This window comes from Spodoptera frugiperda, chromosome 29 (genome assembly GCF_023101765.2).
Source record: "Spodoptera frugiperda isolate SF20-4 chromosome 29, AGI-APGP_CSIRO_Sfru_2.0, whole genome shotgun sequence".
Classification (NCBI taxonomy): domain Eukaryota; kingdom Metazoa; phylum Arthropoda; class Insecta; order Lepidoptera; family Noctuidae; genus Spodoptera; species Spodoptera frugiperda.
The window spans coordinates 11,846,700-11,863,564 of NC_064240.1; the positions used below are offsets into that span (position 1 = coordinate 11,846,700).

Below are 16,865 nucleotides of genomic sequence, written 5' to 3' on the forward strand. Positions count from 1 at the left end.
AGTAGCCATTACAATAATTTAAAGTAGGTAATCTTTTTAATTAGGTACTTGCTTTATTGATGAGTATTTAATTGCTCGCGTACGTTTAGTTTAATTAGCAGTATAGGTAAATATATATATTTTTTGTAATACAAAGCTCACAATTCACAACTGGCATTCAATCTACATTCACACAAAATTCAGAACAACACACAAAGCAGTATTCACAATTCGCAACTGACATTTAATTAGTGGGGGCAATGAGCACCGTTTTTCCTGCGGGTCGCGAGACGCGGTGCCCATTTTCACCGGGTCAAACCCGAGGAGAGACCTGCCCACTAGTTTATCAATAAATAACATACAGACAAAAGCTCTCATCGCACCTAGTTTCTTGCTCGTTTTTCTTTCTAGCACCTAGCTTCACTGACAGACAGACTGACGGACAATTCAATTTGACGTTTCAAAAGTGCCTAATTTAGGATTAATTGAAATAAATGCTTTGACTTTGACCTAATGTTGGGAGTATTGTAAGACCAGAGAGTTATCACATCGTTTAGGTGAACTACAAATGTAGAATATCGCCGTCATCGTCTATGAGACTGAGGTACGTTCTTTCTCAGCAGGTGTCCGCAATCCGCGAAATCAAACAGTGGGTTGGGTATCTGAACCTCGGTTACTAGATGAAACACACTTCATTGCGTCATTTTTTTATGGAACACATGGCCGGTATACGAGCAGATATATCACCTGATGGTAAACAATCGGCACCGCCCATAGACACTTGAAACACCAGAGGCGTTACAAGTGCGTTGCCGGCCTTTTAGGGTTAGGAATTTAGGGGTTGTTGGGGAATCGGGGATTGGGAAGACTCACACAACGAAACACAACGCAAGCGTTGTTTCACGTCGGTTTTCTGTGAGGCCGTAGTATCACTCCGATCGAGCCAACCCATTCGTGCCGAAGCATGGCTCTCCCACACTTAAGCGTTATTCTTCTTCACTGTCGTTTCGCTGTTGGCAGAGCGGTCGTGGTCACGTTGAGGCGGCTGGATTAGTATTGGAGGTGGATGTTGCTTTCCTCACGGTCTCCTGCCCTCTCTCCCTGTTTGTGGACTGGCGCAATCTGACATTGCGTCATTACTTCGCCTGATATCACGGAAGGTGGTATTTTTCGGTCCAACCTTCTTGTTCAAGATATGTAAAGCAGCTAGGCTCTATCACCGTAAAAATTTTTAACTAGGTCTTCTAATATACGAACAATTTATACGCATAAACTGTTTGGCACACATAGAATATGTTATTTTTTCTTAATTCAGTTTAAAGGAATAAAAGATAATATTATATAGGTTTGTTTTGTTCGGCTCTTTTACCCTATTAAGCGGATGTAAATGTTTATAATAATAATATAAGGAAAAAAGACAAGTAAATAATCCTAGGTATGCCAAAATTTGTGATAGTTTATCTAAGAATCGACCATTAACGCGTGAGTATTTGGATAACGCCATTTATCGGCCTCAAATAATCAAGATTTTATTGGCCTAATCGATTTCAGTGTGGCGTTTTATCACATTTGGCATTGTTCAGGACATTGTCGACATCAGGTAGGTGTCCATTTTGTTACGTTATAATATTAGTGTTATTATAATATAAAATGAAAAATTTAACGGTATAGGAGGGGAGGGAGGCTTTTTTATGTGTAATATATTTATTTTTGTTGCTGCGGTGAGAAATCGAAATTAGGACAAAATTACGGAATTTAGAACGTAAATGTAATATATTATATATAATTATTTATTGTTTATTTACATAAAATTATTTACAGAGACAGTCATAAAAAAACTAACGCTCTTACCAACATACCTACTATTACATTATAATAAAATCATTTTCTGTACGCAGTAATTTTTTGTGTTGGTAGGTATCTATGCACTTACATTTTGTTCCTTCAATATTTGCAGAAATGTCCAAACTACTTTTCGTGGCCTTGAGCTTCGGGCTCTTGGCACTGGCTGTGGGTGACCAACCGCTCTCATCGTACAGAGAGTTCGAAGAAATCGAATATGAAGAAGTTCCCGCCACGAGAAACGATGAACGCGCTTACAGGCTCCCCACGACCGTAGAGCCTTTGGATTACGATATTTACCTCGATCTATTCTTCGGCGAAAGAGCTGATAGACCCTTCAGCTATGATGGGTCAGTTGACATTGTCATCCAGGTACGCAAAAGCAAATATTAATTTGGCTTTAAAATATTGAAAAATACAATTATTAAATTTTCTTTCGACAAAGACAAAGCGCAAGCCCACAGTTTAACACACGAAATATAACACAAAAGATTTTTTTTGCAGGCCAAAGTTGAGAACGTCAGACAAATTGTATTACATGCCAACGTGGATACAATTCGTGACGTAAAACTTAAAAACCTTGCTGGAGAAGAAGTTAATTTGAACAGCCAAAATCCACATGAAACCGAAGCTTTATACCATTTTTTGAAAGTCAATGTAGAAAATCCTTTGACTCCTAATGTGAATTACACTTTGCACATCGAATATTCAAGTACAATGAATGAAGGACCTATGAAGAGAGGTATTTGGAGAGGATGGTACACTGATGAAAATAACGTGGAAAGGTAAATCAATGATAAATGATAAATGATAAATGATATTTATTTTGCAAATAGGTTATAAAATAACACTTTTACACGTCAATCTCTTAAATAACTAGATGAGGCCGGCATTTCCTATCTGACTACTCTGAGAAGAAATGCCGAAACAAACTCAGAGGTCATAGTCTCTTTTAAAGTCCAGACAAAATCAATTAAAGATGTCGGAGAACCGTGCAAGTTGATTCTGTAGTGGTCTTTTGAGGAAAGAACCACAGCAGTTTGAGCGGACCTGTTCAGATGGCAGCACGCATGTGTCAGTTTACAATCAGCTCAGCTGACGGCTGTTGCTGAATGATCCGACGAACAACACCAACCAAAAGAACATTTGGGTAGGCCACACAAATGCTCAAACTGTCAGAATATAATTTACTAAAAATAAAATGACTAGCAAAAGTCTCACACGGTCCTCAAACTAACAATGTTTTAAATATCACTTAAAATCAAGCTTTTTAGTTAGTGGCTGTTTTAATTATAAACAAATCGTAACGAATTTGAAACCATATTTTATTTGTCTTGACAAAATAGAAAGAACATTTTAAATCTTCTTTCAAATTCCTTTTTCAGGATCTACGCCACGACGCACTTCCAACCATACAACGCAAGGCAAGCCTTCCCATGCTGGGACGAGCCCTTATTTAAAGCTGTATTCAAAGTGCACATTTCAAGACCATCTGGTTACAACGGCATTTTCTCCAATACTCGTAATACTGGTTATGAAACGTAAGTATAAAGTAAATAGAACAGTTTCTGTTTGTTTAATAGGTTAAGAGAGACTGAAAGTCCAACCTGGAATTTAGTAAACAATTAGTTATTAAGCGTTATGGATTCATTTTTATTTTGTTCGAATGTCATGATTTATGTCTGCTACGTTCAAGTAATGATATTTACAAGAACACTTAAAAAAAGTATTTAAACATCAAAATAAAACACTTACTTTACTTTCAGATTACCCAACGACCGTGTTAGAACTGACTTCGCTGCCACACCTGTGATGTCATCGTACCTCGTGACATTCCTCGTCAGTGAGACATTCACAGTGATCGCCGAAGACACGTCCTTCAATCCACCAATCAGGATCATCGGTAGATCCAACACTGTCGGTCTTGCTGACCACGTTTTGGAACTAGCCGTCAAAATGACAGAATACTTCAGCAATTACTTCGGTATCCCATACGAAAAACTCCATCCTAATTTGTTGAATGACCACGTTTCATCTCCTGACTGGGCTTCTGCTGGTACTGAGAACTGGGGTATGGTGAGCTACAGGTGAGTAAAAATATACTTACACATTTTACATACTTAATACATATCAGAATTTTATAAGTACCAAGTAAAACATTATTGCCAGATTAATTGACTAACAAACAATACATTGATCGAAAAGACTGGAAGGATTAAGTTAACTGATGGCTTAGTACGAGAATGTAGTAACCAATCAGAGCACCGGACACGCTCTGGTTTTAAGCCCTCCGACAGGTTCAGTTTTTATTAATAAATGTTTATTTATATTCCGTTTTGTTTCACAGAGAACTGTACATGATTATTGATAAGAATGAGACAATCATGTCGAACGAGCACTACGCTGCCACCCTCGTCTCTCATGAGCTCGCCCACAAGTGGTTTGGTAACCTGATCACGTGCTACTGGTGGAGTAACACTTGGATCAACGAGGGATATGCCAGTTATTTCGGCTACATGGCGACACATGCTGTAAGACAGTTTAATTTCTAAGCACTTGCAAAGTCTTGCAAAATAGCATTTTCAACTCTTATGAGTCTCTATCTGTTAATTTGTTCTGAAATATAGTAGATAGTAACTGCAACTGCCAATAAAAAAAATTGATGAACGTAAGACGTTTTAATGTCATGGTTTAATCTCTGAATTAAGAAAAGTGTTTTATTAGGTTTATCAATATCTAAAGTTGTTGAAGGTTCGATGAAATACTTTTTTACTCTGTCTTGAATTACATCATAAATAATAACAAATTAACTTTGAACAATGTCGACGCTTTATCAGAGTGATAATGCATCTGTGTTTTATATTTCTTCTAGATTTAAATCAAATCCTGATGTGATTAGTATTATGAATGTACAACGTTCGTAGTATGATCGGTTGATACATTTAATCGATCATCTTAATTAAAAAAAAACTAGTGAACTAAGCTCAACCAAAAAGTGCAACTAAAGAGAGACAAATTAAATTCTAAATAAGGATCCATTATTATTAGACTTAATTATATTAGCAGCCTTAAATTCCGAAATTAGTCTATGAAAATAATATAGTTGCTAGACCGATTGTAACAAATTTTATTTTTCAACAACTAGCTACTTCCCCATGGTTTCACCCGACTTCTATTGGTCATAGCGGGATGTTTTATAGCCTATAGCCTTCCTTGATAAATGCACTACCCAACACAAAAATAATAATTCAAATCGGACCAGTAGTTTCGGAGATTACCACGTTCAAAATTAATACACAAATCAACTCTTCAGCTCTATAATATTAGTATAGATCTATACTAATATTATAAAGCTGAAGAGTTTGTTTGTTTGTTTGAAAGCGCTAATCTCAGGAACTACTGATCTGATTTGAATAATTCTTTTTGTGTTGGATAGCGCATTTATCGAGGAAGGTTATAGGCTATAAATCATCACGCCACGATCAATAGGAACTAAGCAGTGCGGGTGAAACCGCGCGGAAGTAGCTAGTGAGTAATACAAAATTAATATTTTCGCCCCTTTCAGATGTTCCCTGAATATGAGTTCCCTGATCACTTCAACAGTCGTTACCTTCAAACATCTCTGGCTTTCGACTCAAGTATAAGTACGGTGCCCCTCAACCATGAAGTGAACACCCCTCTTCAAGTAACCGGACATTTTGGCACCATCAGCTACTCCAAGGCCGCCTCCTTCCTCAGAATGACAGCAAATATCATGACATTGGAAACTTTCCAAAAATCTTGCAAACTCTTCTTGTTAGCCAAGTTAGTATTAAAGACTTCATTTCTTAGTTTTTTAACCGTCTTAAAAAATGTATGTTTGTGCACGATTATCTCGTGTTTGGCTGCACTGATATTGATGTATTTTTCAGCATAGTATTTTTCATCTGGTAGTGTTTTTCATTTTTAAGTTGGCTAATATTACAAGACTTAAACAAACTGAGATTCGATTTTTAACTTTTGAAGGCGGTTCCCTTTTTTTTATTATGTAATTTATGTTTTCATTGTAAGCTGAACAAGTGTGCAGAATATTACAAAAAATAGGACAGGTTTTTTGAGAGTTTTAGAGGATTTTTTCTGTATAAATATGATGTATTTGTAGCTTGCTAGAGGCCATTTATAGTTCTTTCGGGTACATTATGTATAATTAACTGCACTTAGGTGCCATTTTGTCTTCTTTTATGATTTATATCTTTATATTTCTTGTTTTTCAGCTTTTACAAACCTACTAATCAGTTTGATCTCTTGCAAGCTATGAACGAAGCTATTGTCGAGGACAATAGCTTGGCAAACTACCCTGGATTCGATTTTGGAGAATACTATAAAATCTGGGTCAATGAACCCGGGTATCCCATTTTGACTGTTGATATTAATTACGAAACGGGACAGATGGAACTTAAGCAGGTTGGTAAAATTTTTATTCTAGTAATGATTATTTCTAGAAAAGTATGACTGAAGATTTTAGCCAGCGGCTTCGCCCGCGTGAGATGAAAAGAAACCTATATGTCATTGCAGACCATAATTTACCCCTGTTTCAATTTTCATCCCGATCGCATCAAACCAGCTGAAGGGCAGCTATTCTGACGTAACCACACGTACAAACTTTTGCATATCGATAAAGATATACATGAAAAGTATTTTAAAGACCAATCAACGTTACTAAAAATATTGTTTTCTATAAGAATTAAGAATGATAAGGATGATATGAATATGCAATAACAAATATTATGTAGCTTTTCGACATATTATCATGAACAAAACACATTTTCAGACCGCAGGTAATAAAAATAATAGAAAGTTTCCCAACAATTTTCCAGGAAAGATTCTTCTTGAACCCGGATCAGAAAACAACTGACCAGGTGTATCCTATTCCAATAACTTACACAACAAGCACAAATGCTGACTTCTCCAACTTGAGACCTTCACAAATGATGACTACCGCCAGCACCACCATTGAAAAACCCGCTGGAGAAGAATGGGTCATATTCAACATCCAACAACAAGGTATTTTTGTCCTATTCTACGACCATTGCATGTATTTCCTATGTGTAATATTACTCATGTTAATGCAAATAAAAATATCTTTATCTTTATCTTGTGTATAATCCTTTAGGGCTATAAGTTTTTAAACTGGCACGGCTACTAACACTAATATTAGAACTTGAGACGGGATATTTACCATGTATATTTATATCTATGAGTTTCCGATATTTTGGCACTGTTGCAAGCGCTATGATCACGGATGAACTGGAGTATATGGGGGTGATTAAGAGCAGACGAATCGGTTCTAGTTCGTTTTTTGCTGACACCGCTACCACGTTTTGTGTGTCGAGAATTGAATTGCAGTTACAAGTCTAATATTAATTCTTTAGGGTGGGCGTTAGGAAAAACATGATACTTGTCACCCTGATAATGTTCATAAATTGTCACCGTTAATTAAATGGGTCAGTCTATTTAAATCGGTAAATAGACAAGATTTTGTGAAAGATTCCAAATTAACAAATCTCATTTTTGCTTGTACCCTAATTATTTTCAGATTACCATACTCGATCCTTTAGGCATCAAAGCAGAAATCTATGTGAGTGTTTTCTTGTTTATAATTTTCTGAATGTAAAATTTCAGGTCACTACAGAGTTAACTATAATCATAGGAATTGGGAATTGATCAGTGATGCTCTACTTAACCAGCCAGATAGTATTCACTACTTGAACAGAGCCCAGGTAAGCACAAAATTTAAGTTTGAGTAAATTTTGGAAAGTTTTTTTAGAAACTCCGTAAAATTGCAGTATTTTATTCAGTTGACTGCCTCGTTGGTCGAGTGGTCGCAATTGCGACTGCCGAACAAGGGGTCTCGGGTTCAATTCCCGGGTCGGGCAAAGTATTGCCAGGCTTTTTTCGGATTTTCGAAAAAAAAATCGGTAATAGCACGGGGACTGGAATTGTGTCCAGGATATTATGGCGCGGCGGCCAGCTCGGGCGCTGCTCACGTCCCAGAGGGTCATGGCCATCCGGGTGATCCGCGGATATCGCACGATCTCCGGAGAGGCGGCGAACCTCCTTGCCGGATTACCGCCGTGGGATTTGGAGGCGAAAGTGCTTGCGCGCGTCTTCTGTTTGCGCGCCGACGCGTCGCCGGGGCGAAACTCCACTGCCGCGCCAGATTAGTGCGAGGCGGGACGAGCTCGGACACGATCTCATGGCGGAATGGCAGGAACGACTGTCGCAACCGAGGGCTGGGCTCGCTGTCATTGCAGCGATAAGTCCCCTTTGATGTGGCTTGAGAGACGCCACGGCGTCCTCACCTACCGCCTGACGCAGGTGCTTACATGGAGGTTTCGGTAGGTTCCTGTTTCTGATTGGGCGGGAGGAAACGCCCGGGTGTCATCACTGCGAAGACCGTCCTGAGGACACAGTGGAACATACGGTGGCGCTGTGCCCTGCATGGGCTGAGCATCGCCGTGTCCTCAGGGATGTAGTCGGCGACGGCGACCTCTCGCGTCCGGCATTGGTACAAGCCATGGTGCGGAGCGAGGGGGACTGGGATGCCGTCTCCTCCTTCTGCGAAGCAGTCATGCTAGCTAAGGAGGAGGCGGGGCGCGTGAGAGAACGAACCTCCTTACGCCCCAGCCGTCGCGAGAGACACTCCGGGCGTCGGGGATCGCGCGACGATCTCCGGCCACCGTAAGTGCGGGCCTGCGGACGGCGAGCAAGGGTTTCGCCGCCCGACCAGAACCAGACCCGTGCGTGCGGCGCGTCGCGTTCCGCGCGCGCCTCAAAGAGCCATCAGACCACCACAGATGGGGCCCAGTAGGGCTGATGCCTAATCCGGAGCTGCGGACAACCTAGCGGGTTTACCGGGGCTCCGGCTCGAAAGGCAGGAGAAGGAACGGGGTGGTTTTTAGTCAGTAAGAGTCTGACACTCCCTCTCGCCTCGCCCAAGGCGAGAAAAGTCATTGGATGATTTTCCCCCTCAAAAAAAAAAAAAAAGGATATTATGGCAATAGGCTCACTCCCTATTACATGGGACTTATAACACAAATGGTGAATAGTGGGTGTACATTGTATAGCAGCATTACGTGCCGTAATGTGCATGTGCACCTCTGCCTACCCCTTCGGGGATAAAAGGCGTGATGTTGTGTGTGTGTGTGTCTTTATTCAGTTATTTGATTCTGTTCCCGCGGTTAAACGAATAAGTTTCCAATTTTATTTTAGATTGTAGACGACGTGTTCGCTTTGATGAGGTCCGAGAGGATGACCATAGAGTTTGCCCTGCACATCTTGAAGTTCTTGGCTAAGGAAACTAACCACCATGTTTGGGATCCTGCCATCAGCGGTTTCAATTGGTTGAGAGCCAGGATCAGGCACTTACCTGAGAAGCAAGCCGAGTTTGATGTAAGTAATACTTTCTGATCATTTTTCCCTCATTTATGTCCTGATTTTTTCAATTATTTGATCGCACGGTTGGTGCGGTGGCTGGGCATACTGGCATGCCGCGCAACGGGTAGCGGGTTCGATTCCCGCACGGAGCAACTCTTTGTGTGATCCTCTATAATTGTTGTATCGGGTCTGGGTGTCATGTGAATGTGAACATGTAACTTTGTAAACGCAGCCATGACACAGGAGAAAATCCTAATGTGGGGCAAGTTTTTTTTAAAAAAGACAAAAAAGGCTTACGTCAAAGAGAACTTATATGCATTTATGTCTCCTCAACAGGCCCACGTCCTATCTCTAATGGAGCATGCCATCACGACTTTAGGATTTGAACCTAAAGAAGGCGAAACTCCCACCGTCACCATGGCTAGGCAGAGCATACTCCACTTCGCTTGCTTACTGGGCCATGAAAAGTGCGTCCAGGAATCTTGGGACCGATTTTATGACTGGAGAGTCAATGGAAATTCGTAAGTAGATAAAAATAAGGTCATATTTCAAGGTCAATATAGTTATTAGCAGCTATTTGAAAGGACCCTTCCCAATCCCCGATTCCCCAACAACCCTTAAATTCCTAACCCCCAAAAGGCCGGCAACGCGCTTGTAATGCCTCTGGTGTTTCGGGTGTCCATGGGCGGCGGCGATTGCTTACCATCCCGTATACGATTGCGTACCGTTTGCGTATAAACAAAATCACACCAATACCAAATTCATAATATCATGAATGATGAAATTCAAATGATGAATTTGGTATTGGTTTGTACCATAAAATTATTATTTGTTACAGTGTCAATTCTCGCGTTCGCCGCAACGTCTATGTGACAGGAATGAGGGAAGGAGACGGGGAAGACTTCAACTTCTTGCTAGCAAAATTCAGAGCATCAAACTATGCTAACGATCAACTAGAGATGCTGAGAGGAATGGGTGCTACAAAGGACCCTGAATTATTGACCAGGTATATTACAAAAATATACCATATGACCATGGCGTAATTTAAACCAGCTCTTGCTGATTCATGTTATTATTATGTTAGAATGAGAAGTTAACAGTAATTATATGTATTGTGTTATTCGTGGATTGATTAAGTGAAGATACAACCTCTTTTTCAATTGTTTATTAGGATGATGACTCTCGTCGATTTCAGTCGAATCGCTTCCAGTAACCTACTACGAGGTTTGCTTTTTATATATGTTTTTAAAACAAGAGGTTACTATTATTTACTAGTAAAGATTTCGAGTATCCATATAAATTAATATTTATTACTTTAAACATGGCTAGAGGACTCAATAAATAAAATAACAAGTGCATTTTTTTCCTGTTACATGAAATGTAATTTTGTTAATTTATTTTTTTAGATATTTACAACTAACACTCAGCAAGGAAGTAAGGTCCCATGACAAACTGAATTCATTCAACTACGCCCTGCTAGGAAACCAGGAGAATTACAAGACTGTGATGCAATTTGTTAAGGACAATATCAACGAAATACGAACTGCGTAAGTATTTAATACATTTAGGTACCATAATAATTATTTAAGATTTCCAAATGTCTGACATGGTCACTAGTAATGTCAATAGAACTTAAAACGAGATGTTTACCATGTTTATTAGTTTTTGTGAGTTTCCAATATTTCGGCACTGTTAAGTGTGTTCTTCTGTGATTATGATCGCAACAGTGCCGAAATATCTGAAAAATTGGTAGTGTTTACTTTGTTTTTTTAACAAATCGTAATAAATTCTGCATTTTTTACGTCATCAAAACTATCCTATGTTATTTGTTTTAAGAAACAAAACTCTAACATCTATTAGGAAGTATAATCTAAAAAATTACAATTTTCAAATTGTACTTACCCATCTAAGCACTAAGCATATATTTATTTCATCAGGTACGTCGAAGACTCCCCAGCACGACCAGTGCACAGCGCATTGTCCAACCTTGCTGGCTACATGGATGAATCTGCATTAGAAGATGTAAGTACAATGAAAATTAATTCTTATTTTATTAAAGGAAAAGTATATTTTTCCGTGTGCTAACGGACAATCCACCTTGAGTAAGCCCAAACACTATATGTGTGAATAGAGGCCCTTGATTAGCAGTGGGCACTTTTTTGCTATTATGTTGTTATAATGCCTAACTATTGATTATTTTTTACCCGACTGCGCCAGAAGGAGGGTTATGTTTTTTGTGGTGGATAGTTTATGATGACTGACTACTTGTGACTTTTCTCGCCTTGAGGGAGGCGAGAGGCAGCGTCAGACTCTTACTGACTAAAAGCCACACCGTTTCTACTCCTGCTTTTCGAGCCGGAGTACCGGTAAACCGCTAGGCAGTCCGCAGTTGCGGCAACCGTTGAAAAATTTAGGAGTTAATTTTGTATACAGTATTGGTGGATTATCAATTCATTTAAGTGCAGTAGCCAGTACTGCAATCTGTACAAGCACTATACAAGCAGGAACAAGAGGTACAATTTGATAGTAATGCCTCATTTGCAATCTTAAAATTATGATTGCATATCATTAACCTGATTGAATTATCATTGAAATAATGTAAATAAATTAATATTGATTAGATTCCTGTATTACGTATTTTAATATCAGATTAGAATACTTTTGAAAGTCTTTATATTTAAAGCAGTAAGGACTACTTTTGATTGGACAATGACCTCTATTTATACTAGAGCTGATATAAATATTTTCTGTATTATTCACGAATCTTATATCCTTCTTTATTTCCTTCGAAGTTTTTAGCAGGATATCGGTGACTAATACTTAGATATACTCATCGATTTGGAATTTATATACGTAAAAAATATTAATATTTAAGAAACTTCAATAGGCTCATCCTCTATTACGTGGGACTTATAACTCAAATGATGAATAGTCGGTATACATTGTATAGTGGTATTGCATTACGTGCCGTAATGTGCACTTCTGTCAAAGGTGTGACGTTGCAAAAAGCATATAGCTTCATATTCAGAATCGATTTATTTTAAAGCAAAATGAAGAAATTTGAATGAACTGATTTTGTTAATTTGTGTCAATTCTATACAACCTTTTCTATTCTATTCGACAAGCGTTTATGTCCTATATCTAGAAGAGTATTATGAACAGAAACATACTCACTAATGATTTTATTCCTTTATTTGCAGTATGAAGCATGGTTAGATACGCAGTCAGATCTCCCTCAGCTCGCAACGGCCAAGGGTTCTATTACTTCTGCTCGTAACAACATATCTTGGGGCACAGCAAATGTTGACAAAATCCTCGCTGCCATTAGGAGTAGTGCAACGAAGACTGTGACGTCATTGTTCATGTTAGTCGCCATGACAGTCCTTCTACAGGTTGTTTAGAAATATAAGATTTAAACAGAAATTGTTCTACAATTTTGTTTTTTTAAATAAATTCGTTTTTATTGATATGTTTTTGTTTTATTTATGAGACCGATTTACGAAAGAAATATACAAGGCGAATATGAGTTGGTAGAGGGCGTCCCAGACGGACATATAGCGACCAGATTGGCGATACATTAAAAAAGGGCCAAATTAAAACTTTAACCGACGAGCATGCATGAAAAGACTGATGACTGTTGATGAAGCGAAAGAAGTGTGTAAGAACCCCACATACCCCCATGGGAGACAGGCGTGAGGTAATGTATGTATGTATGTATTATGAGACCGATTAGTGAATATGAGAAAGTCTGCTAGAAAGAAGAAATAAGTAAATCTAATAAATATTTTATGATCAAAGTCATACCCATAATCAAGGAACCAGTCAAGGAATTGAGATCAAGAAACAATAGACTTGTGTTTTCCATCTAACGGTGTTTTTCCACCAGAGATGTGCTATGTTAAATTGCTATGGATACGTTTGGCTTCCACCAATCATATTCATTGGTACGCATAGCTTAGCACTGATGAAAATGGGTTTAACTTGTTCAGTATGTTTTTAAATGGAAAAATGCGTGCTATGGATGTGTGATATAGATGCGTGTTATGTGTGCGTGCTATGGATATGTGCTATAGATGGTTTTCCTACTATCCACACAACGCGTACTCAAGCAGCGCATCTTCCACTTTGTGGCGGCGCATCTTCGTAGCACAATTACATAGCTTAGTATCAGTGGAAACGGTAACATAGTTTCACAGCTTAGCTATCATATCTTCACAGCATGGCTAGATAGCACATTTCTGGTGGAAAACCATCAAAAGGGTATTAATATAGACTCGACTCCGTCTTTTTGAATTTCAACTGAAAAACCATTAATGGAGCCAGCATTATTATTGAGATCCGGAGCAGCGGGCTACTTAGCGGGTTTACCGGGGATCCGGCTAGAAAAGCAGGAGTAGGAACGGGGTGGTTTTTAGTCAGATATAGCTTGACGCTCCCTCTCGCCTCGCCCAAGGCGGGAGAAGTCATTGGATGATTTTCCTCCCTTAAAAAAGCATTATGATTGACATTTATATTTATAGTTTATTCTTGGTATGTATTATAAATATATGTGTATGTTGTTGCATGTGTTCTGAAAGAAATTGTTGTTTTTTTTATTAAATCTAGAATGTAATGATAAAGAAAAAGTACCAATATAATTATGAGTAATTATATTATCACGTCATCGATTTTTAAGTACGAGTAGTACAAAGTTTGGGGAGATTACAGGACACTAAGCTGTGTTTTGTCTAGATATATGTTTACCTACAGTACCAGATGATTAATAATTTTGAATCCAATTAATATAGATTCATATCGATTTTTTTTTTGTTGGAAGATTGTGGATTGGGGAAAATAGAAGTAATTTCTGTTCTATAAAATGCTAAAATTCAGCCGAATTATAATATGATGGTTATTATGTAGATCTCAACTAAGACTAATAAACCCATCAAAAACATCCTGTAAAAAACCCAAGTCTCGCAGCTCAGTCTTTCTACCGTCAAAAGTTGTGAGATCCATGTAATACCAAGTCGGTTAATCTATTTAGTGTCTACTTGAAGGACCTTCTGTCTTAAGTTATTACATAAGTTATTATCATGCCAATATTAAAAATATTTAACGTTTTAAACAAATAGATCGACTTGGACATCGCTTGATTTGATTATTAGTATGTATCACACTACACAGCACGTCTTTTCCAAACGGGCCAGCGACCAACAGGAACGAGAGTTTCAATCGCGTGAGGCGCGAGAGACTAAAGAATCTAATATAATATTGTAATATTCATTTTGTTTTCATGCGATGTCCAAGTCGATCTATTTGTTTAAAACGTTAAATATTTTTAATATTGGCATGATAATAACTTATGTAATAACTTAAGACAGAAGGTCCTTCAAGTAGACACTAAATAGATTAACCGACTTGGTATTACATGGATCTCACAACTTTTGACGGTAGAAAGACTGAGCTGCGAGACTTGGGTTTTTTACAGGATGTTTTTGATGGGATCTCACTTCTTTTTGTAGAGCCTTTCTTTTTGATACCATCTACTTCTAACGAATTTTGTTAAAGGTCTTATGATATTTTCTTATTTTTATATGTAGTCTTCCTCTTTTTCTTTTCCGGTACTACTTCTTGAGCTTCAGCCACAGTTTTTCTCAAAGCCCACTCCCTGTCTCTATGGGCTTTTCTCGGAGGCTTTGATGTCTCAATTTTTGACAAGTCTGGACGGTAAATACTTCTTAATCTGTTGTATTCACAAATTGATGATTCCTGCGCTTTAATACTTCCAAAGTCGACATTAATGAGATGTAAACCGCCCAGACTTGTAACTCTCGAAAGTGCCACGTAAGCTTGACCGGATGTGAACACTGCAGAACCTATATCCATCAGCGCATTAAATTTATATATAACAGATTTAAATTATAATATATTGTTTTATTAGATTTTCGTACTTCAAGACATGTCCAATCATGTGTTTTTCATTACGTCGACCATTTTACAAGTAATAATGTTGTTCAGTTTCATGGGCTAAACACACCCTTACCCACCCTATACCCCCTCCCTTGCCTCATATGGTAGGTACCTATCTACACCTATTAAATTTATAACCACCACCAACCACCAACTGCATAAATAACTTTGTAATCCCATATATTTATATGGGATTACAAAGTTATTGATGCAGTTGGTGTATTTGGAAAACTGGACCGAAATTACAAAATATTTAAGTTTTCCCATGATTAAGACACTAAACTCTATATGTATTCCAAATATGAAGCTTCTAAGTCTGCTAGAAGTGCCTTGGACTTTTGATGATCGGTGAGTCAGTGAGTGACAAAATTTAGAAACTTTAACAAGTTGTCATTCTTAAACTACTGGTTCAAATTGACTGAAATTTTAAATATTCCGTGTTTATACAATGCCGGATTAGTTACTGAAGATTCAGGTTTCTTGCTTTATCCACAACCGAATTATAGGGGGTCGAAAAAGGCCCGAATTACTTCGAGAAAAGGATGGTACGGCCGTGCCGCTTTTTTTTTGCTCGACTTGGCGGGGGCACTGCCGTGCCCCCAGATACATTTTGTGGGAATATTTATTTTTTTTCTATTATTTTTTTCATTAACAGCACACAATATTATAGGGAACTTATAACATAACTGGTAAAAATGGAGTGTTACACTTACAGTCCTTCGGATATTAAAAGTATTCTATTCAAGTTATACAACGTGTAACAAAATACCCATATACATCAAGAAGCCCTGATGAATACAGGTTGAATAGAGTCTCTATACGAAGTTTCAGCTTAAAATACGTTTAAAAAAATTTTTGTACCAAATACTTGGTATCGCATGGTTCTTCGTTCAACGAAACATTTATTCTGTCAATCTGATCGTCTAGTACCTGTCTACCTAATTTTGAATCACGCGGCGGCGCGATTTGAAAAATTCATAACTTAGTACCATGAAAAAATTAGTTTAAAAAACCCTTACCGTATCGTTTGTTATGTTATCTAGAAGCCGTGTACTTGATATGTATACCCCCTTTTTGTTACACGTTGTATAAATAAAAATATTGTATCCTTGGAAGATGGTTAAGCCTTTAGTATGGGACGCTACTTGCGTTGATACTCTTGCGTCATCCCATCTTATCACCCAACCTCAGCGTGTAAAGCCGGTGCTGCTGCTGCTACTGGCAAGAACTTCAAACGGCAAAAGTACGCATTATTGTCAGTAATACTTTCAAACCATTTGGAGTTGAAAATTAAGGGGCGTGGGGTGCAAGTGCAAATTGCCTTTACAAAGTTACAGTAAAGAGGATGGTTGACGCCTCAGGTGACGGAAAGCCTGGCTACTACCTTGGTTAAAGGTTAAGCAATGCCATTCAACGTAGCAATGCTACCAGTCTTTTTTGCCTACCTCACGACTCCAATGAGGATTATTTTATCGACGCCTTAAGTTAGTTTTTATTGAATTTTAATTTCCTTTTATTTTTAAGTTGTAAATATTTTAATCATTAGTTAATTATTGTAATTAATTTTTTATACCTATATATTTAAGTTACATAATTTTAATTTACTTATTAGTTTTTTTTTGTCAAATTAAATAAAAATAACGCTCTGTTGGATGTACCTAAAAATATTTATCAGT

At 38.0% G+C, this 16,865-nt stretch overlaps 1 protein-coding gene across 1 annotated transcript; it reads left to right on the top strand.

Moving 5' to 3' along the window:
- Positions 1-1,419: 1,419 nt before the first annotated feature.
- LOC118268367 (membrane alanyl aminopeptidase) lies at positions 1,420-12,706 on the top strand. Its single transcript, XM_035582826.2, has 16 exons — positions 1,420-1,579; positions 1,937-2,193; positions 2,326-2,606; positions 3,207-3,362; positions 3,588-3,908; positions 4,169-4,352; positions 5,387-5,625; positions 6,075-6,264; positions 6,678-6,864; positions 7,483-7,580; positions 9,073-9,252; positions 9,574-9,758; positions 10,076-10,243; positions 10,644-10,784; positions 11,175-11,259; positions 12,438-12,706. Exons 2-16 carry the CDS (start codon positions 1,939-1,941, stop codon positions 12,636-12,638), a joined length of 2,871 nt encoding a protein of 956 aa, XP_035438719.2. The 5' UTR covers positions 1,420-1,579; positions 1,937-1,938; the 3' UTR covers positions 12,639-12,706.
- Positions 12,707-16,865: the final 4,159 nt, after the last annotated feature.

Coding starts and splice junctions, on each gene's coding strand:
- LOC118268367 (XM_035582826.2), top strand. CDS start 1,939: ATGTCCAAACTACTTTTCGTGGCCTTGAGCTTCGGGCTCTTGGCACTG. Junction 10,785..11,174: donor ATCAACGAAATACGAACTGC/GTAAGTATTTAA, acceptor TTATTTCATCAG/GTACGTCGAAGACTCCCCAG. Junction 11,260..12,437: donor ATGAATCTGCATTAGAAGAT/GTAAGTACAATG, acceptor CTTTATTTGCAG/TATGAAGCATGGTTAGATAC.